We start from the raw sequence: 22,240 nt of genomic DNA, 5'->3' as shown, positions 1-22,240 counted from the left end.
AAGGAATCAGGTATGACCCCTTAAAGCCAGAGCACTGGCAGGACAATGATGATCCTGCTAACACAGTATCAGAGAAGGGAGCACATGGTTGGATGTCTTCAAACTCTAGGACTTCTTCAGAGAATCGCCACATATCAAGCTACCTAAATTTTACTTGTGAATCTTTGTTAGATCCCATGCATGGGTATGTATCTTATTACTACATGTTTGTAGTACATTTCATAAGAAACCTCATAAACATTTTTTTTCCAAGTGCTGGCACTAAAAATCAATTTTTTAGGTTAATTAATGTTTTTTTTGAAATATGTTTCATTTAAGTTTTGATTTGTCTTATCCTATTTTAAAATTTCTTATCAGGTATTGCTAAACATTAATGAAGAGAAAGAGAAATGCTCTCTTGTTTTATGAATTTATTGTAGCTGCTTTGAACTGTTGTTACCAAGAGAAAGTCCATGGCATGTGGGCTATCAAGATTCACCTCCTGAACTGGCCCAGAAATTTAAAACAAGACATCATGCCTTCTACTTAAATGATCTTTAACAAATATCTGTATTAAATAATCCTGGTCAGTTTCTTTGTTTGTTAGGTGATATTGAAGTCATCATGGATCGAAGATTGATGCAAGATGATAACCGTGGCCTTGGGCAAGGTGTCACTGATAACAAGATCACAGCTAATTTATTTCGAATACTATTAGAAGAAAGAAGTGGTGTAGATATGGTAGGAAAAAATAACTAGAATGTAATGGTGTTGGTTGTTCTTTGTCACCCAAAATTTGAAATAATGACTTTCTATTTTTTAAATTCATTTTATAATTTGCAGTGTTGAGATGTCTCTGTAACAGATTCAGCCCACATTCACAGAAAATCTTTAGTTATAAGCATTGTGTAAGGTTTGTATTTAGGTAATTTTATTTTTTCCTTTTGCTTATTATATTGATTAAAAAACAATATCAAGTAAGTAATTTGGCTTAAATTATTTTGAAAGAAATAAGAGTTTAAAATTTGAGCTAAGCCAGCCATAATGGTCCATGCCTATAATCACAGCAACTCAGGAGGCTGAGACAGGAGGATCTCAGGTTCAAGGCCAGCCTGGGCAACTTAGCAAGATACTCTCTTAAATTTTGAAGAAAGGGTTGGTTGGTGTGGCTCAGTGGTAGAACACCTCTGGGTTCAGTTTCCAGTATCCAAAAAAATAAAAATAAATTGACCTAGATAAGAATGAAAGACTAGAGTTTAGTCACATACTTAGGAGATTAAGTTTGTGTGATAAAATTTATTTGAAACCTTAGTGGTCTTATTTTAGTATTTGATTCATCAATGGAAAATGTATTCACTTCTTTACCTTTCATACAAAAGTCTGGCAAAAGTGGTACTGGACCTTAGAGACCATATAATAGTTACTCAGGCAACAGCAAGAGTGATCCTCAGAGCTCTCCATAAACTACTGTACACACCCTCAGGTGGCCCTGGACATGACCCTTTTCCTCTTACTCCATTCTCTTTTCTATACTTTTCCAATCTTTTCAGCCAGTGTCATCGCCTTCCACTTTATAGGGAAATCAGTCACTACACAGAGTTCCCTATTCTAGATACCAAGTCTCCTCCCAGCCTTTGCATAGGCAGCCTTTCCAGTTATTCTTGGCACTTTCCCCCTCACTCTCCTCAGGATCCTTTTACTGTCCATCTTCTTTCCTTCTCTCTCCCCTGCCCCTCAGAGGCCAGCACTTACCTCAGAGATTCTTTCTGTTGTCTTTCAAACAATCTTTGTTCTTCTGATAAAAATAATAGAAAATAGCCCCCACTCAAACTCACACTCTCATTTCCCCTGTGCTGCTGTTTCCTACCCAAGTGAGCCAGAGTTATACCTTGGGATCATTTTATGATTCCCTTCTCACAGTGCACTTCAGTCTGGCTCTAGCCTCCATCGTACACAGAACTTTTGCCAGTTTAACTAAGTCCACCTTTCAGCAGCATTTGACACTGACCTTTATCACGTCTTAAAATGCTGTCTGGCCAAGGTTTCCACAGTGTCGTGTTTACTTGATTTTTCTCCTACTTCTCTGGCAGTTTTTAATCTCTCTGATAATTCTTTACTCAGTCATTAAATACTGGAGCCCCCCAGGCTTGGCCCTAGCCTTCTCCTTTTCTCAATTTATACATCATTCTTTGACAATCTCTTCTACTCTGTGGGTTTTAGTTGCTACCTCTACAAAGATAGAACCCACAAATCACCTTATCCTAGCTTGATCTCACCTTAGCTTGGCATATCTAACACCACTCTCATGATCTTGCTACCCACCTCTCTCAGCGACAAGCACACCATCCACCAGTGCTGAGCCAGACACCCAGGAGTGAGTCACAAAGGTCATTTCTCCCTCATCAGGACAGTGTCTCATGCCCTGAGTATTTCAATGTGTAAACTTTTTTACTTTCACCACCCTGATCTAAACTGACACAAAGTATTTCTTGGATCTAGCCTAGGTGTATCCACCCTGCTTTCTTCTTTCTAATAGAGCTGTCATTAACCCAGTAGACAGAGTAGTTTTTTTGTTTTTGATTTTCTTCTAAACCAAATCCAGCTTTGTTACCCCCTGCTTAGTCCTTTTGATGTCTTTTTATTGTTGTCTGTATAAAAGCGAAAATTCTTATCCTGGCCTGAAGAGCTACTCATGATGCGGGCCCTGGCCATTCCCTAGGCATCTTGCATGCTTCTCACTCTTTCTGCTTTAGACACACTGGTTTTCTTTCAGTTCAAAGTTCTTCCCACCCTCTTCTCCCATAGTATGTCCTTTCATCCTCTCTACCCAGGGCTCTTAGTAATAGTTCAGATCAGAGCTCACTTAGTAAACTGCCTCTTGACCATATCTTACTTCTTCTCTTATGCTCCCTCCAAACTGTGCATTTCACCTTCATGTGTGTGTATGATTATTTGATCATTGTCTTTTCTCCTCTTTTGGACCATAAACTGTTGAGAGTAGGGACTATGACTTTTTCTTCTAGGATTGTTCCTATCAGAGAAAACACCTGCTTTATCTCTACTAGATTCCAGAGACTTGTCCACTTCATTTTCATGGTCACCTTAGCTGTGATAAACATTCTATAAAATACTAATTGATTAAGTAAAATGGAAATAACTAATTTTCCAGCCACTATTATAGTATTTAGAATCTTTTAGGAAAAAAATAATATCCATTTTAGATGTCAAGGTTTACACCAGTTCTTGAGACTTGTGGCTTAAATCAATTTCTGAGAAGATAGCTTAGTTTTAAGAGCTAAAACTGCATAGAAAACTCATTGTCTGAGTTTTGGCAGCTACTGTCTTTTTCTCCCCCTGAAAATGTTTCTGGCTTTTACATTTTTCTCTATATATTGACATTAATCTACAAAACTTCTGTTAACTATGGCAGTAAAAATGTTCATGTCAGATCTATAAAGCTTCATTTACAACTAAAATAATTTGTTGATTCCCATTCAAAACTCCTTGGATAGTAATTGATTTAAATTTGCTCCAACATTTGTATAATCCTATGTTGGTTAAGTTTTTCTTTTACTCATCTATGTATTCTGGGGCTTAAATCAATGGCTTCTTTTAAGTAAAAAATGAACTAGAGAGGAGAAAATACATTTTATTTACTAGAAAATTGATTAAAAAGACCATTAAGAAATTTTATATATCATGTAACTTCAGTTTTCTAAAAAGTATTTTTAATTTCAACTCTCACAATTAATATCTAAAATATTGATGGTGGAAAACAAATGGGGAACATACTCCCTAGAAAGGTAGGGATTTTGGTGGTGGCAGTTGATGATGATAGTGTTGTTATTATTTTGGTGCTGGGATTGAACCCAGCAGCACTCTACCATTGAGCTACATCCCCAGTCCTATGTATTTATTTAAGACAGGGTCTCACTAAGTTGCTCATGCTGGCCTCTATCTTGCAACCCTCCTGCCTCAGCCCCTCAAGTCCTTATCACACTCATATAGGTAGGGGTTTTAATGGGAGGCCTTGAGCTTGTCAGAGCTTCAAGGAAGTAATCCTGGGCTGCCTAAACACAAATGAGTCTTGTTCTCAGAATGTTCTGCAAAGAGGCAGTGAGAACAAAGACTTGGAGTGATAATCACTGAGATGTGCATATGCCCAGTGGAGGACTGGCTGCATAAGGCTGACCATCATCCATGCTAATAATCAACAAGAGTCAACAGAAATGGGAAGTGGGAAGGGTCTCTGACATTGTCCACTTTAGGATTTATTTCTTTGATTCTTACTCCCTACCCCTTTCCTGCTGATGGTTGGTATAGTAAGGGAGGTGTTGAGGATTTAGGAGCTCTAGAAGTGTTCAGGTGTCAGAATTATATAATTTCACCTCTAGATGCCAGTTCTACACATGTAAGGAGAGAAAATTGGGAGAAATCATATTAGAAACTCAAATGGTTATAGGGCTCAGAAACATGATGGCAATGTTTGTCTTTAAATATTATAGTCATATATGTTCATTTATTTTCTCTCTCCCTCTTTATCTTCTTTTTTGTCCCACCCTTCCCTTCCACAGTATTCTCATGTATTTCTACTGCATGCATTTGTTAAATTAATAGATTTACCTTAAAAGACATTTAATAAGGTCTCACCATGTACTAGGGCAAACAGTAAACAGATGACTAAAAAAAAATATCTTCCATAATTTAACAAGTCTGTTTAGCTTTTTATGTGAGCTTGATAAAAGCTGCCAAAAGTCTGGTAAGAAGTTCTGACTTCTGAAATAAGGTTGCAACCCAGTGAGGAATAGACTTTGAGTGGTTTGGATCAAAATGTAGTGAAAGATTTTAATGCAAGCTGCAGAGAGAATGCCAGATTTACATGGACCAACACCTTCCAAACAAAACCAAATAATGTTTATAGTAGCAATACCAGTCACTACAAATCTGGGGATCCATTTATAGCTTAAAACAAACATGTATATTTTCTATAGCAAACATGTTTTCTGGATTTATTCTAAGAGTTAGGAGGTTACCTTTTGTTTTAGTCAGGTTTTTGTCACTGTAACCAAAATACCTGACAAGAACAACTTAGAGGAGGAAAAATTTATTTGGGCTCATGTTTTCAGCAGTTCAGTCGATGGTTGACTGACTCCATTGCTGTGGACTCCAGATGAGGCAGAAATCATGTGGAAGGGTGTGGTGGAGCAATGTTGCTCACCTCAGTGGCAGCCAGGAAGCAGAGAGAACAGGAGGATCCAGGGACAAAATATATAGTCCCCAAGACATGCCCCTAAAGACTACTTCCTTCAGCCATATTCCCCATCTGCCTAGTTACCACCCGGTTAGTCCATTAATCCACTTTGTGGATTAATCCAGTGATTAGGTTATAGCTCTCATAATCTAATTATTTCAACTCTGTAAACTGCTACATTTGATAACACTTGAGCTTTTAGGGGGAACTTTCTAGGAAGTTAATCAGATATTGGTAGTTGGACACTTAGATATCTTATTGAGCTCATTATTGCTATGAATATAAGAAAGCATGTGAATGGTGAAACCCTCCCCTGGATGAGACTTTGTCCCACTGGCCCAGCCAGACTCCAGCTGTCTCATTTGTTCATTGTAATTTCTGATATGGAACCACAACAACTTTTAAACATTTCTTATCTTTTTAAGGGTAATCAACTACACAGTTCTTTAATTCCCAAAGTATATACATTCATAGCCTTGTTTCCTTTTTTAATACTTTTGTCAAAACGTCTTTGAGTCTGAACCTTGTTGCTTTAACTCAAAACTACTAAAGGGCAAGGCTAATAATTTTTATTGTAAAGAGTTCTATTTCCTCTAGTAGATAGGGAAATCGTCTGGGGTGGCAGCTCCAGTACAGATTCACAGAGCAGTGTTTGGCTGGCTCCATGAACTTTGCCTGCCAAGGCTTTTAAGCTTTGTATTCCCAAGCCCTTACCCCTAGAGATTCTGATTCCATAGATTTCGGTTAGGACCCAAGAATCTATGTTTTGTAAAGGCTCCCCAAGTTATTCTGTCATGTGGTTACTTCTCGGAAATACCAAGAGTCAGGAGATATGGTTTGGAGGATTAGTATCTATGCTTATGATTGCTTCTAAGGTATAAACACTCTGCCAAGAAGTATCTCATCTACTCAATAAAGTGTCCAACAATTCCTCCAGGAATAGAGAACAAAGCCAGAGAGGTTTTTCTGAATGACCTGCAATGAACTTAAGGCCTCTCAAATCTGATAAGGCGGGTGTTTTCCTTTCTTTTTGAATCTTTTATCTTTTATTACTCAGAAGGTGATTTTGTCAGCAATCCTGACCTAGATTATGAAGCCTTTTGATCTGGCAGCACATTTAAGTGTCTTGTTGAAATGTTCCTTTTCTATTCATGTTATTCTACAAGCTGCATTAAATGGCAGTATTGTTGGAGAATACTATTTTATATGCTTTACTTAATCTTTCTTTAAGAAAGAATGTGGAATGGATACATTTTCACATAATTTTCAGACCTATTTTTTTTTGTCAGTATCTTAATTTTGCAATGTCCCTTTGCTGCCTTTAAGTTTTTTTCTCTCTCCATGGTCTGAATTGTAATGACATCTACTGTCAGCTCCTGGCACAATGCTACTCACTTTCTGCTAGCACCCTTCTGTCCAATGCTAATCTGACATTCTGAATTTTAAGCTCCATATCTTTATAAATTCTGTCTTTTCACACAGATAAGTGCCCAAGCCTTTTGAGTCCTATATTACAAAAAGGATGCAAAGTCAGAAGGTATCAGTGAAAGTAGTCATTTTTAAAAAATTAAATTCAGTTCAAATGTAGTTGATGATCAAAGGGCCTTTCTACATAAATTATTTTCTCTTCTCAGTTCTTCCTACATCTGTTTTTACTCCTTAGGCATTGTCGGTTAAGGTTCTACTAAGCATTGATTTAATTAATTTTGTATGTCATCTATCATACCTCTAACCCTGGTGGATTTATTTGATGTTTGAACATACAGAAATGTTGCCTAATAAGCATATATCATAGCAAAGACTAATGTATTTTTTATCATGTGGAATAATCATTCAGTAACATATATAACAATTCATATTTTTCAGATAAAATATAGTGAAGCAATTATGAATGGTTTACCAAATTTAAAGAAACAGATGATCTAGATATGCTGCTTCTGTTACCTGTATTTAAAATCCAGAGTTGAAAGCTCTGTATTTTTTTAAATCCTGTCATTAAGTAACAGTTAGCTCCTATAATTTGGTACGATTCACGCAACATAGCTTTAGATTCATACATGCCTTCTGGTCTTTTAAATGTATAAATGAAACCATGAACTAGAATGGGCGAATCCTGAGAGAGAAGGGATGTGCAAGGTATAGGAACATCACAATTCTTATACTTTCAGAATTTTGTGGTAGGTTGGGGGGTTTCATAAAAAGTTGAACCTTATCCAAAAATGTTCATGGAAAAAGTTTTTGTTATTTTTAATATTAAATGAATGGAGGAAACTTTTTAAACATGAGTTAAATGGACACTATTTGTTATGTTGCTTGCAATGAACTTCATAATCCATTGTGTGTATGCTCTAATAATATTTATAAAATATAATAAAATCAAAATATTAATATATTTTTACATTTAAACTTTGTTAATTAATATAATGGGAACTACAGATTTAATTATTAAGCATTTTTGTTTTATCTTGATAGGAAGAAGAAAAGAAGAGTCCAGTCAGTTTTCCTTCCCTCCTCAGCCACATAACTTCTTCTTTTCTGAACCATCCAGTCTTTGTAATGACAGCAAAAGTAAAGGTCTCCTCCGAACTGCTGAGTGAATTCAGCCCCTTAGTGTCATCTTTGCCTTGTGACATTCATCTGGTTAATCTGCGGACAATACAGGCAAAGGTATATCCCCAAAATATACTATAAAAAGTTACTTCTTTTGTTTACTTGGTTTAGGTTAAGGTGGAGGGAAAAGTACTGTTAACTTCACTGTGGCTTGAGAAACAATAGCAAGTGTTTTTCCTTTAGCCCAAATCATTATCCCTTTCATTCAATGATTGATCTGTAGTTTAGAGCATATCCCAGTGCTAATTTATTTGACTCAGAAAAGATCTGTATGCCAAGCAAATCACAGATATCAACTTCTTTCTACCAATGAGGAAGCTGGTCACATAATTCAGTGGGAGAACCAGGCAGGTCAACTCCAGTGATTTTTTTCCTACCCTTTATCCTTGTTAGCCAGTGTTTTTCAGGACTTAGAAAATATAGTGCTTAATTATTTTTGTAACACAGGCTTTGTTTTTTCATATCTTTTTCTTGAAAAGCATTGCAACTCCAACCTTTGTATTAGGAAACCAACTATTTAGGATAAATATTAGAGAAAGAACATGGGAAGGTTTCATTAGGTAAGAAATTTAATTGTTAGACTTTGAGTTACATATATGACTTACATATATGTCCATTTTTAACATCAAAACTGTTACATTCAGAAAGAATAAGGATTTGACATTTGACATCCCTCTTGTGTTAGAGCTATTTTTATATTGTGAATAGACATGCAATTAGCTGGATATAGTAAGTGGTAGAAGATTCTATGGGAAATGGCTTCAGTATTAAAAGAAGAGGATGCTCAATCTAAGAGGAGAGAGATGTTTAAGGAGGGTGAACTAAAGGAAACTTAAATAAAGTAAGAACAAATGGCTACACTTTGGGCATTTAGGGATTTCCAAACTTTGTGTCCAAAATAAGGAAGTATGCTTTTCTATGCAAGAAAACATGTGTGTTTTATAATAATGTGTTCAGTGAATGCTGGAGTGACCCTCTATATATCTGTTGAAATGCCTTTTTTTTTTTTTTTTTGCCATTTAAGTAAACTTGGAAGGTGTATATTATGTTATTACCTGCTAGTTACTGCCATAGGCATTAGGGATGCAGTTATGATATAAGAGACAAAAGACCTTGTCTTCTGAGCTTAGCTCTTAGTGGGAGAAGAAAAAACTAAGAGAAGCATATAATATGTTAAATGATTTCAAGTGTTACGCAGGGAGAAGGAGGAGAGAATTGAGATTCAGAAAAGGTGAAACAAGATTGGGGTGGTTAGTGAGCAACCCACAGAGAAGGTAATAATGCAACAGAAATATGAAAGAGATCATGAAATAAGAGACTTATGCAGATTTCTGGGCTAGAGTGCTCCAGGCAGAGTTCAAAGCAAGTATGAAAGCCCTGAGCTGTAATTGTGGTCAGAATGTAAGTTCTGTGAGAGGGTTTTTTTTTTTTTTTTTTTTTTTATCCATCTCTATATCTTTCTGCCCAGAATAGAGCCTATACATAGTAATAGAGCTCAGTAATTGTTGAATGAATGAATTAATGTGGATGTTCTCACTAGGATTTTCCTATGGTCTCTTGTAGGCCTACTTTTTGGCCCATGGAGACTAGGATGGCTCATGGAAAGAAAACTGAAGGATAGATAACTCCCTGATGTAACATGTTATTAATTTATGAGCCAAACTGGAATAAACAAACAAAGTAGAGAGCACCAGAGACTCTGGACCTCAGATTACCACCTCCAGGCACCCATGGTAGAAGACATGAACAGAATCTCCCAAGAGCTTCTGGGGATAATAGCACCACTGTCCCTTAGCGTCACTTGTAGACGACTCCTCCCCTGTAATTGTTTCAAATGTAATTTTTTTCTGGGCACAGCTTGAGCTGACTAGAATCAGTGAAAGTTTGGGTATTATTTTACCCTCAGTAATCCAAACTAGCATTTGTTTTCCTGGTCATTTCTTTTTAATGGTAACTTGTTTACATTTTTCCTGCTATTGGCTAATCACCTTCCAGATTGAAAATCCCATTGCCTACCAAATTGGTTGACACCCTCAAACATTCCTGTCCTCTATAGTCACTACTGCCACCTTGCTTCACATTACTCTTCTCATCTTTGCACAGGTGGACAAGTGAACCACCCATGGACCGAAGAGTGGCTGTTGACCTTAACCTTTATAAAACAGGGTGATATCAGAAATGTCTGTGTTACGCCTATTGTGAGAAACAGGTTAAATGATGCTGCAAGAGCCCTTTGAAAACAAACACTGTAAATAAATGTTGTTATCTTCTTAGAGCCAAGTTGAATGCAAGTATATGCCAATTTGGGTGCAAATTGAGGTTTTAGCAGAGCAAACAGAGAGCAGTTTAATAACAGATTTCACCAGGCAGAATAAAGACTAAAATGTCAATGCCCATCAATCACTACCATGCTGGCACATAATCAGAACTAAATATTCAGCGATGTTGCATATTATCATATCGATCAGTGCCAATTCCTAGATTAGCCTTTGACTCAGCACATATTTGAAACAGTTACTTAAAAACCCACTGGTAATCCTAGAGGATCATTGGGCCATTCAGGACCACTGCTTTAAAGAGTTTCTCTGTCTTGTAAACTTGATAAAAGAAAAATAATCATTGAATGAAGCTATTGTGAGTATTGGTTTAAAGAAAGCTGTTATTTAAAAGGTATCCACTGTAATCCTGTGATTATACTAAAAGAAAGGCAAAAATGACTCAATCATAGATCTAGAAGCTAGACTCAAATTGTGTTCCTGTTTTTTGTATGCTGGCAGCTTTCAGGGTACAATGTTAGGTATTCATTTGGTGATTACTTCCCCCTAAAGTAATTTTGACATAGACTGGGTTCCAAACAAAACCAGAGGTCTCATTGGCCCATGTCTATGTTGGCCTTTTTCTAACCACTGCACCATTTTCGTGACCAGTGTGTCTGAGGACTGCCTTGGCATGATACAAGCAGTGGGAGGTCTCATCCTGCCTGACCTCCATCAGCAGTGCAATACAGGACACCCGATTGCCCATCCCCAGGCTACTGTCTGAAGGTTCTAAACCTAAAGTGTCTAAACCTTACTTGGTCTTCCTTGCTCCTCCCCAGGGATAAAGGTGTTATGGTTTAAAGAACAGTGAGAAAGATCGGGTGCAGGCTGGAGGTGCGATAACCCACTGAGGTGGTTCTGCACCAGCCTCAGATTCACTAGGTGCACATCTCACCAGGGAGATTTTTTTAAATGGAGACTTTCACATCCTAAATCTGAGATCCTAATTCTGTAGTCTGAAGAAGAGAGCCTAATAATTAGTAAGTTTTTTAAAAACTCTCCTTTAAAAAAATTCTAGAAATTGCTAGCCTAATAATTAGTAAGTTTTTAAAAAAAACTCTCCTTTAAAAAAATTCTAGAAATTGCTAAGTTATCTTCATTTCCTAAATTGGGGAATAAGGGCTAGAGATTAAATTATTAAAGTAAAATCATCCAGCAGGACTTCTGAATTGAAGTGCTGTATGTGGTCTCAAAGGGCAATCTGTGACTTTTTGAAGAAACCAAATTTATTTCTAAAGGTCTGGTTGTTCCAAAATTATCTATATTAGTAGATGAATTTGTTTTTATATAGGTATCTTTGGGATTTGTACTTTATATCCATTTTTAGAAAACTATGATATTTTTTTACTCAGATGAACAAAGGGAAGAGACCTCTCTGAAGCTGTGCCAGCACACAGTGTGCTGTGGTGGTTTAGCCCATTCCAGCCACTGTCTGGGAGTTTCCCTGCTGGCCTCCTCCTCCTTCTGCCTGTCATCCTTCTCTTGATCACTTCCTTTCCCTCCACTATCAAGAGCTTCAGATATTACAAAGAAGCTTCTATGAAGGTTTGAAAACTGGGAACAGGAGCACCACTCAAGTACCCTAAATAGGCAAGCCATGTCACTGGGAAAGGGTAGTTTATTTGAGGAGAAAGGGAATCCTGGCAGAGATGATGCTGGGAAAATCCCAAGGGAGAACAGAGACATGAGTCATGGTTCTGAAGGATGGAACTGCATGCAGGTTCAGGCTGGAACAGAGGGACAGAGAGGAACCTGATTAAGCATTCAGCTAGGTTTCATGGTGCCATTCTACCTTGATGTTTTCAAAAGTGATATTTAGTTCAGCTTTTTGTTTGTTGTTGGTTTTTCAGATTGCTTTTATGTTCATATGTTTTTGTTTAATTTATATCTACATAATACTTTTAACTCTTTATTTTCTCTGAGATTATAGTTAACTGATGGTTCGCATGGACCAGTCATTTCAACATCACCATTGCTTTTCAAATATTTTCTCTTTGCACTTGTTTATACCACCTGTATTTTCTCATAAAAGGCATTTTAAGGTTTTTACTTTGTTTTGTGTTTCTTTATAAGAATTGATTGGTGCTCTATTGATCTCCCTAGCTTCTGGAAAGGTGAAAATTGTGGGGGGAAATTTTCCTTTGTTGTACGTCTCTAAGAATAACCACTCACCTTCCTTTTCTTTCTGTCATTTTATCTTGTTAATCAAAACAAAATAGCTATCATTAGACATTTTAATGAGTACCCTGAAAAATGAATTTCTATTGGTTATTTCCTATCTCAGAATTTACAACAAAGTTTGCAATTTTCTAACCTGTCTAGCTGCCAAAATGCACTACAGATGAGTTGTTAGGCATTTTCAAAGAATCTGAGTGTGTTGGGGAAAATTTCCCCCTGGGGTTTAGCTATTTCTTGATCTATGTGCACCTTGGAAATCTTGTGAAAAGGTATGGATCACATTACTCTTAGAATATCTGGTCAGAGTTAAGACTATTCTCATCCCCCAAAAAACAGTGGGTTTACACTATTTCTAATGTTTATTACAGTTTCCAAAAGTTAACTGATTTGTGACCATTGTGTAATTGATAGGCAAATCAAGTTTCTTTTGAAGTGAAAGATAAATAGCACAATTTTCACATCTTAAATTCTTATCTGCTTCAGTAGAGGAATATTCATTTTTATCTTTCCCTCCTTAGGAGAGACTTCATGAGCAGTTATAATTTTCAGAATGGCCTTTAATCCTGTTTGAAATGAGATGAGTGGATAGGTGGGTAGGTGGCAGATATGTAAGAAATTATAATTTCCAAACCTTGCTTTCTGAATTGATTTATGTTTTGATAAGTCATGTTTTTAGCTCTACTGGGACCATTGACCAAATATATTCCCTCTTTCCAGTCTTAAACCAGAAGGGTTATCTCCTTTAGTTTATGTGTTTTATGACATTACATCAAACAGAATCCCTATCTTTCCCTTCCTGACTAGGTAGCTATGGGCACCAATCCAGAACTAGAGCAAAGCAGGAAAAGAAAGCTGTTAAAAGCACAGACTTTGGTGTCAGACCACCTGAATTTTGAACATGACTCATCTTCTTGCTAACCTGTGACTTAGAGCAAGTCACTTAACTCTGAATTCAGTTTCCTTATTGGTAGCACAGAGATGATAATAGTACCCAGCTCAGAAATGTTATCAGGCTTAAAGGAAATGTCTGAGGTGTTTTGAACAAGTGTACACATGGTGAGCTCTGTGAGTGCTGGACAAGTTTAAGTTTCCAGCTGTGATCATTCGGGCATGAGCAGTCATGATTAACAATGAAATAAAAATGTTGGTGCTTGCTGGGTGCAGAGGCACACACTAGTAATCCCAGTGGCTTGGGAAACGGAAGCCAGCCTCAGAAATTTAGTGAGGCGCTAAGCAACTCAGTGAGACCCTGTCTCTAATAAAATACAAAATAGGGCTGTGGATGTGGCTCAGTGGTTGAATGTCCCTGAGTTCAATCTCCTGAACCCCCTGCACCCCAAAAAAATACATGTTGGCACCTTTTTAAAAAAAAAAAAAAATGGAGAAAGTTGACATTTATTGCCAAAGTAAATCTTGATGTCACTTTAACTTATTCCTGATATATTTAATTAATGATTCCTCAGGTGTTTTTTTTTTTTTAATTGTCTATATACCAGGCATCATGCTAGGTTCTTTACATGAACCTTGCTTAAAGTTCCCATACCACAAAGAAGGTAGGTGATATTTTTATCCCATCTTACAGAAGAGCAAACTAACTGACTGAGAGATGGCAAATAACATTCCAGGTCACACAGCAGGGCAAGGTAGCTGCAAGGCACCCTCAAAAAACTGACTCCAGGTTCCTGTTTATAGCCTTATGCTGCCTCTTGCATGGCAACAAGCCAGGTGCACCATATAATCTCAGTTCCTTGGGAGGCTGAGGCAGGAAGATTGCAAGTTCAAGGCCAGTCTGAGCAACTTAGTGTGAGACCCTGCCTCAAAGTAAAAAATCAAAAAGAACTGGGAATGTAGCTAATGGTAAAGTACCTGCTTGGCATGGAGGCCTTGGGTTCCATGCGCAGTACTTTTGGGGGTTGAGACATTTCACCATGAACCAGAGTCACATGGCTTGGTTCATGGTGAAACTAAATCTTGCTCTGATCCCACTTTCTCTAAGCCCAGCTTTATCTGATGGCTTCATTCTACAAACCCAGTCATTTTCCACTATATTCTACCACATTACAAGAAGAGCCTTGCAGGCCCTGTGAGCTGGGTGTTGGTTTGATCCCCAGAAAAGAGTTTTGGGATGGATTTTCTCTGTGATTTTTGAACACCACAGCCTGCCTTCAGTGATTCAGTCTCAATTGTGACCTAACCTGTTCTACAAACACAGGTACCCAACTATACTATGTGCATTTTCAAAGATCACAAATTTTCTTCCCTACACCTTCCTCTTTTCTGGGGTCCAGATATTACAGTGTTTTAGTGTATATAAGAAGAGTTCTTTCGATATCTATTTACTCTCCTAAAGCATACAGTGTGATTGCTGGGGGATATCTGTTTTCCTGCATCCATATTCAAGTTAAATTCACAGTTTCACTACTTTGAAAAACAGTTTTCTTGGAAATAAAATGTCTAGACAGACTTTGAAACTGAAAAACTTCTGGTTTGCCTCAGGTATTTTTTGCTTGAAAACTGATACTTTCATGAATATTTGATTTTTTAAAAACTTGGACAAGATAATTACTATTTCAGTTAGTCCTTACAAAATGATTTAATTTTAGTTTTTAGAGAAAGTAGAACTTTTTATCTCAATGAAAAGTAAGTTTTATGGCTTCATCTCTACTTTTGTATAGTTTTTTAAATCTCTTATGAAATTCAGAAATAGAATTTCAAAGGTATTATATTTTCCTTTCCATTTTTTTGACCCCTTTGGTAACAGAGTTAGGAATTTTTCATTCTAAGAGCAAATGTGTTGCAGATATTTTAACAATTTCTGCTATCAAGTGGATTTTAAGGATGGTGCAATGAGTTAAAATGGTCAAATGCTTTAGGTTAACAGTGCTTCCAAAGGAGTCTAATTAAAAGGCCATCTAACCTGTGAATCCACACAAGGACTTGTAATGATTTTGATACACAACTGTAGACATATAATTTGAGGGTTCTCTGTTTTTCTAGCTACAAAGTTATAATGTCAATAAAGGAAATTCATGAATAAGAATTTAAATGAGCTAGGAGCTGTGGTGCATGCCTGTAATCCCAACAGTTTGGGAGGCTGAGGCAGGAGGATCACAAGTTTAAAGCCAGTCTCAGCAATTTAGCAAGGCCCTAAGTAAGAACCTGTCTCAAAAGAAAAAGTAAGCATGGCTAGGGATGTGGCTCGATGATAAAGTGCCCCTGGGTTCAATTCCCAATATCAAAAAAAGGAAGGGGGAGTTTAAATGAGAGTATGGTTAATTTGTTAGTTTTAGAAAATTATCATCAATATTTATTTGATGGATTACATTGATAAAAAATACTAATAGCCAAAGGATGTCCTATGTGCCAGACACTGGAACAAGTCTTTTTTATGCTATTTTATTTCATCTCCCTATTACAGAAAAGGAAAACCTGGTGTCGCTAAACTCAGCAGCTAGTAAATTGCAGAGCAGGAGTCATATTGCAGGTTTCTGACTCCCAGCCCAGGCTCTTGCTCATCTCTACAGCTTCTCCACACACACTCTGTCCTACCAGGCTTTGTGAGGCCACTGCACATAGTATTTTCATTAGATTAATTCAAGCAGTTCCCTCATGCAGGAAGAGACAAGCTTTAGCTCCATTTTACAGACAAAGAAACTGATACTTGTAAAAACTCCCAGCTACACCATTGGCACATGATCGAGTTCCCTTTGTCATTCTTCTGGAAATCTTACGTATATAAATGAAGCATTTTTATGCTCTGTGTGTGGGGAGGTGAAATTTCATATGATTTAAACTTGTTGTGTGTATCATGTGGTTCTATGGTGACTCACAACTCAAAGAAAATCTTAGTAATACCACTTTAAATAATGGTGTGAAACATCATAACATAGGTTATTCCAGCCAAGAATCTGAGGTGAGGACAGCTTTAAACTGTTCAGGCACATTAAAATCAAGTCCGTGGTGGAAATGCTGGCAGCTATTCAGAAAAGATGTCTCTATAGCACATTAACTATTCTTGTCCCCTAGAGAGGATGATCAAGAGCTTGGACATGTTCACATCCATGGCCTGAGAAGAGAGAAAGAGATCATTTTCCTCACTATGTCAGTGCCAAGCAGCATATGAGTCTACTTTGAATAAGTGTACATTTCTTAAAATTTCCATGAATTTTTCATTCAGTTTGTTTATTATAAACATCTTGCCACTTGGGAAAATATAACATTTATTAAGATAATTGTAATTTAAAATATTAAAGAACCTGAACCATTCATGACATCATTATTTAAATGAACTCAAGAAATTTGGCTGCAAGAAAGTTTGAGCTTATACCTGTAACTGACTGGTTTATACTTAGTATTTTTCTGTTTGTCTGCCCAGAAAGAATGGTTTGTGTTATGTGAATTTAAATAATACATCATGCTAATAAATGTTGGCTGTCCTTGCAAGTGATAAGCATAACTAATTCAATTTAAATGTCTCTTGTATAAAAATAATGAACCAATACATTAAAGATTAAGAATGTTAATACAATTAGCAAAAATTAGTATTTCATAAGGAAATTCATGTTTCAGTTTTAAGATGGATATAAATCATTCAGTGACTAGATAAGAACTACATTCATGTACATTTTGTTCAACAGAACTGTATATAAAATGTGTATGTGTGTGTGTGTGTGTGTGTGTGTGTGTGTGTAAGAGAGAGAGAGAGAGAGAGAGAGAGAGAGAGAGAGAGAGAGAGAAGGAGAAGCTGGGTACGGCACAAACCTGCAGTGCCAGTGACTTAGGAGGCTGAAGCAGAAATATCACAAGTTCAAAGCCAGCTTCAGCAATATACTGAGGCTCTAAGCAATTTAGCAAGGCCCTGTCTCAAAATAAAAAGGACTGGGGATGTGGCTCAGGGTAAAGTGCCCCTGGGTTCAATCTCTGGTACCAAAAAAAAAAAAAAAAAAGAAAAAGAAAAGAAAGAAAGAAAGCCTTACTTGAAGAATTGTTGATAAAACAGTGCATAATTTGTGTACAAAGGAAGCCTGAGTCCTCAAGGACTGTGGGGGAACCAAGGCATGAAGTTACTTAACCATTAACCTTACAGCATATTGTCACCTGGCTCAGTGAGGATGGGGGTGATGAGTGTAGCAGATGGATAGGCCCAGTGAGTGTGGAGCCTGAGAAGAAATGAATATGTCTAATTAAATTTCTAAATGTAGTTTGAGGGTGCTGACATCAAGATAATGATGCACAGTGCTGTAAATACTTGCTTTAATATTTCTGTGGTGTGTTGGTGTTGTGCTCATTTGCAGGAAGGCAAGGGGTATTCCAGTGATGCAGCCTTAATCCTCCACAGGAAAGGCTTTGGTTGCCAGTTCTCTACCAGTGGCATGGGGCTGCTTTGTTCTACGACTCAGGGAAAGGTAAGTTGAAAGGCTTTTTTTTTTTGCTGGTCAAGCTAATTTGCTTTGACAAAAATCCTCATTTTCTGAAAATAGCCCTGACAATAAGATAATCTTTCATTGTCTCCTCACTGACTTCTTTTCCTCAGCCTGCAAGTTAGCTTAAAGCTTAAGAAAGTATTTGATTTTTGTCAAAAGTGACTGGAACCTGTGCACATTTGAAGGCTAGGCTCATGTCATTTCTTCCGGCTTCCATTTCTAGATGACGACATAATATCTCTCCCCCTTTTAATTTCCTCCCCTAGACCGCACATGCTCCCATACCATCCAGTTCAGTTGTGCTAAGCCCATATCCTACACAGGCCAAGGCAAGTTTTATGACTGAAGCTGACCGGCATAGCAATAAGATGCATCAGCATGAACATTGAATTAATTGACCACAACCCCAGTGGCAGCTGTACAGTCTTCCAATCAGTTGATTCCTTTTGGGAAGTAAATGTACATCTAAGTCTTCTGATTAATCCAGATTTGCATATGAGTCAGCACTCTGCAGGCCAAAAGATCTTCAGCCTGAGCACTGAAGGGCACCTGCCTACTTTTTATTTCTCTTCATTGATCTTGCTGGCAGTTTCATCAGGAAGGAAATGAGCCTCCAGTCTCCTGCCTCTCTGTCTCTGAGCTGTGACTAAGAGAAGGCAAATGGAGCTGGTTCCAGCATGTAGGCAGGTCTGCCCCATGAGGCAACTCAGCTGACCAGCTTTCCTCCTAAACCCCATAAATATACCACAGACCAGACCCAGGCAGCTCATTTCCAACTCTACACACTAGCACATGTGTAAGATCTGAAAAGAATAGGAAATCTGGTAGAAGTCCTATATCTGTTTGGATAGACTTACTTTTATATTATTTTTACCAAATCTTCTATGGAATTGGTGCCAAAAAGCATTGGCATTTTTTTTTTTTTTTTTTTTTTTCCCATTATATTTGCAATCAACCGATTGAGTATATTTGGTTGTAAGCGTTCTAGCATTGAGACATTGAGTCCCTGAGGGGGTTATATGATCCAGAGAGATATGTTAGAATAGCCTAGCAGGTATGAAGAATGCACTTTCCAAATGACCTTTCCAGTTCTGTTGAAACAGAAAAAAATGGTTGTGAACCATCATTGTAAGGTGCAAGTATTGACAGAAAGAGTCTAAGGATTTTTAAAACTTGGTTCATAGATGTCCTTTCTCTTATTGAAAAAGCAACTCCTGTGCGGGATAAAATTGTCAAGAACTACAGAAAGGAATGCAGAGCAGATTGCCCCTGACTATTATAACAGCTTCCTATTTCCCTCTAGGAATGGTCTATAGGTTTAAGCATGTTTATACATGTATACGTATACTTAATCCCTCCCTTTGTTTTTTTTTTTTCCAACATACTGTTTTACTCCCTTCCATACGTTGTTTTTACTGAATATATAGATATACTACTAATCTTAAGAGTTGATCTAAATATGCTAATTTTTTGTCCCTTTACTTTTTAGATATCAGTATATAAACTTTTTAACACGTTTACTATTGAAGATTTCGTTCCTTCATCATTATCCTTGATGCATACACCTCCAGTTGCCCAAAATATAAGTGTGATCTACTTGAGTCCCATGGAAATCAGCACATTCCGAATCCGGTTGAGGTGAATGTCCGACTTTCACATTTGGAGTGGAAAGCATTGGCTTTTATAACTTTTTTGGTTTGACGTGCAATAAGGGAAGCACATTATTTTAGTTTCTGGCTACTGTGAGAACATGAATTCTGTGATTTTTTTTTTTTTTTCTTTTTTAAATCAGATCTGCAAAGGGGGGGAAAAGCCATGCTGTCAACCAGGTTTTTCTTTTTCTTTCTTTTTTTTTTTTTTTTTAATTGTTCCTCCCATGAGCTGCCACTATCAGTGTGAATTGATGCAACAAATGAAGAAATGTTTAAAGAAAACCTCTCAACAGATTGTATCTCAGGTTAAATGCTGACTAATTATGTTTGTGTTGGGGGTTGTGAAGAGATTCTTCAAAGTATTTGCATTGCTGGTTCTTCATTAATTTTATAAAAATGCCCATTTTACCGAAATGGAATAAAAAGTTTGTGGATAATAGCTAAAGGCCAAAATGGTTGCAATCATTCATACAAGCTAGAAAAATGTTGTGTGTTGAAATATGTGGAAAAGTGCAATCCCTCAACCCTTATGATAAACATAGTTGATAGTCACACCTTTTTCTAATGAATCTCTTGATTCTTCCTTTCCTACCCTTTGTATTTCCCTAAATACCTGATTTGGAATCATTCAACAGTAGAAAAAGAGGCATATTTTCATTACTTGACAATGTGGGATAGGTGCAATTTATTCCATTGTCACTAAAATAGAAAAAGCAATTCCATAGGTACCATGAACCTATTTTAGGTACCACAAGGTGTCTTTTTACACAGCTCATTTGAATACAGGTGTTCTGAGAATGGGGTTTTCTATTTTAAAATTACCATATCAAAATAAATGTGCCTTATTTTTTTATAAGTCTTGTTAAATTTTTTGGTGTCCATATTCCTGTCTGGGAAAGGGGGGAGGTATTGGGAGGCTGGAGGGGGGCCTTTCTATGACACATAAATTGTGTAATTTTTGCCTGACAATGCTGGCCACATTCTGATCTGTTTCATTAAATTTGTGGTGGTGTTACTCTAAACATTTTGACTATTTGAATGTACTGAGATGTCAGAAAACAAAACAAGGAAGAAAAATATTGTTAATTAAAATATGCTGCTGCCAAGGAAACTGCAACTTGAAGCAAGGGTTTTGCAACATGCAAAATCCAAATACTGTTTCCATTCACAGTAGTTAACCATACTGAAAAAGAGAATGCTTTAAAATAGACCCTGTTTTGAAATCCACTTATATGTAGCTCATCATAATGAATCTTACTAAAGACTATGTTTGTTCAGCCAATTCCAAACTTGTGTGTGCTAACCTCAGCATATAGTTCTAAGCCCATGTGCCATTACAGTACTTTTATTAAAATACATTGAGGAGCATTGTTTCCTTAATGTAAAAATAAACTGGCACATTAGCAACATTTCAAATTTTCGTTTTCAGCACAGAAAAGACTCTTGAATATGTAGTTTTGAAAACTCTCTTTGTGTTAACGTAATAAACTTAGTATTATCTGACTTTAAACTTCCATTTACCTCTCGTCATTCCAAAAACCTTTATCTTATTAGAACTATTTCTATTTCACCATGTAATTTACAAATTACTCTCTGAATTTTCACTCAAGATGCAGCTTCTAAGATACCTGTTGTGTTCATTCATAAACTCCTACAATACCATATTGACTAAGATGTTACAAGAGGGTAATTTCATGCAATAAATATGTACTATAAGTTTTCTTCCTAGTTTGGGGGAGGAACAAACAACTGGAAAACAACAACAAAAACTACTTAGTTTTGTGGACATCTATAGACGTCAGGATTGCCAGAAGCACATCCCAGGAGAGATCAGTATTTTTATTGTATCTTTAATGTATACCTTCCTATGGGAGTTCACTGTGTTCTGTGGTTAAGTGGGTGTGCTTTATCACTCTGGAATTTCTGATCAGATGAAATAAAAAATCTGATGCAATAACAGTGGCATTGCCACTTTTGGGTGTTTGAGATGGATCTGTCCCATGTTAGTCGGGGTTTTATTCAGTGTGTGTTGCCACCAGCTCTTCACAGGTGAAGCAGAAATTCTCTCTAACCAGCAAGTTTCTGCTTTTTAAAGTTCTTTTTAGAATACATCATCAGGGAAATGAGAGGATGCTTTTGCTTTGGGTTGTGGTCAAGAACTGACTGAATAATTTTAGTGTCTCCAGCACACACTTCAAACCATACACTTCAGTTGTGTTCTTGGTGGAATATTTGCTTGATTGGGGTTTTTAACATTCATTATCACAGTTGTTCAGTTGACCAAGTATTCACTGCTTTCTCCCCACCCTCCCCTTTCTTTGAAAGTTTAATTTGGGGTTATAACTGCACTGATGGAGAACTCAGCATCTTTCTTTTCTACAAATACTGATTAAAACAAAATGCTATAAAACATCATAATTCTCTTCCCATGTCTTTGTTGTACTTGTGCTGAAATGTTTCTACATTCCTCTCTCCAGAAGAAAATGTTTACTTTCATTTTGATTATTTTGTTCACCTTGGAATCAACAGGTTTTGATATTTTCTCTTGGAAGATTTTATATCTTTTTGGGAATATGTAATATAAGATCTCTAATAAAAGATAATCTTATCCTGTGCATGGTTCTCTAGAGTGGTTCTTAATCCTAGTTTGTAAACCGATATATTAAAATGTTTAATTAAATGTTAAAATGTGACAGGATTAGGGGATAAGGTAGTGAAAGCCCATTCTTTGTTCTTTCATGAAATAATTATCCCTTCATCAGCCCAGTTCTGGTTAGAAAAGGCAGTTCTAGAGAACAGGTGACAGATGGGTAGTGATGAGTTTTGTGT

General features: G+C 36.9%; 1 protein-coding gene across 1 annotated transcript in view; it reads left to right on the top strand.

Moving 5' to 3' along the window:
* The window catches only part of Man2a1 (mannosidase alpha class 2A member 1), a 163,234-nt gene extending 141,208 nt beyond the window's left edge, over positions 1-22,026 (top strand). Inside the window, exons 19-22 of the mRNA XM_027927552.2 lie at positions 587-720; positions 7,703-7,897; positions 17,631-17,741; positions 19,249-22,026. Coding sequence (XP_027783353.2) covers positions 587-720; positions 7,703-7,897; positions 17,631-17,741; positions 19,249-19,401 — 593 coding nt within the window. The 3' untranslated portion in view covers positions 19,402-22,026. The remainder of the gene's footprint in view (positions 1-586; positions 721-7,702; positions 7,898-17,630; positions 17,742-19,248) is intronic.
* Positions 22,027-22,240: the final 214 nt, after the last annotated feature.

Source organism: Marmota flaviventris, chromosome 5 (assembly GCF_047511675.1).
Source record: "Marmota flaviventris isolate mMarFla1 chromosome 5, mMarFla1.hap1, whole genome shotgun sequence".
Taxonomy (NCBI): Eukaryota; Metazoa; Chordata; class Mammalia; order Rodentia; family Sciuridae; genus Marmota; species Marmota flaviventris.
This window is presented reverse-complemented; position numbering and strand designations above follow the sequence as displayed.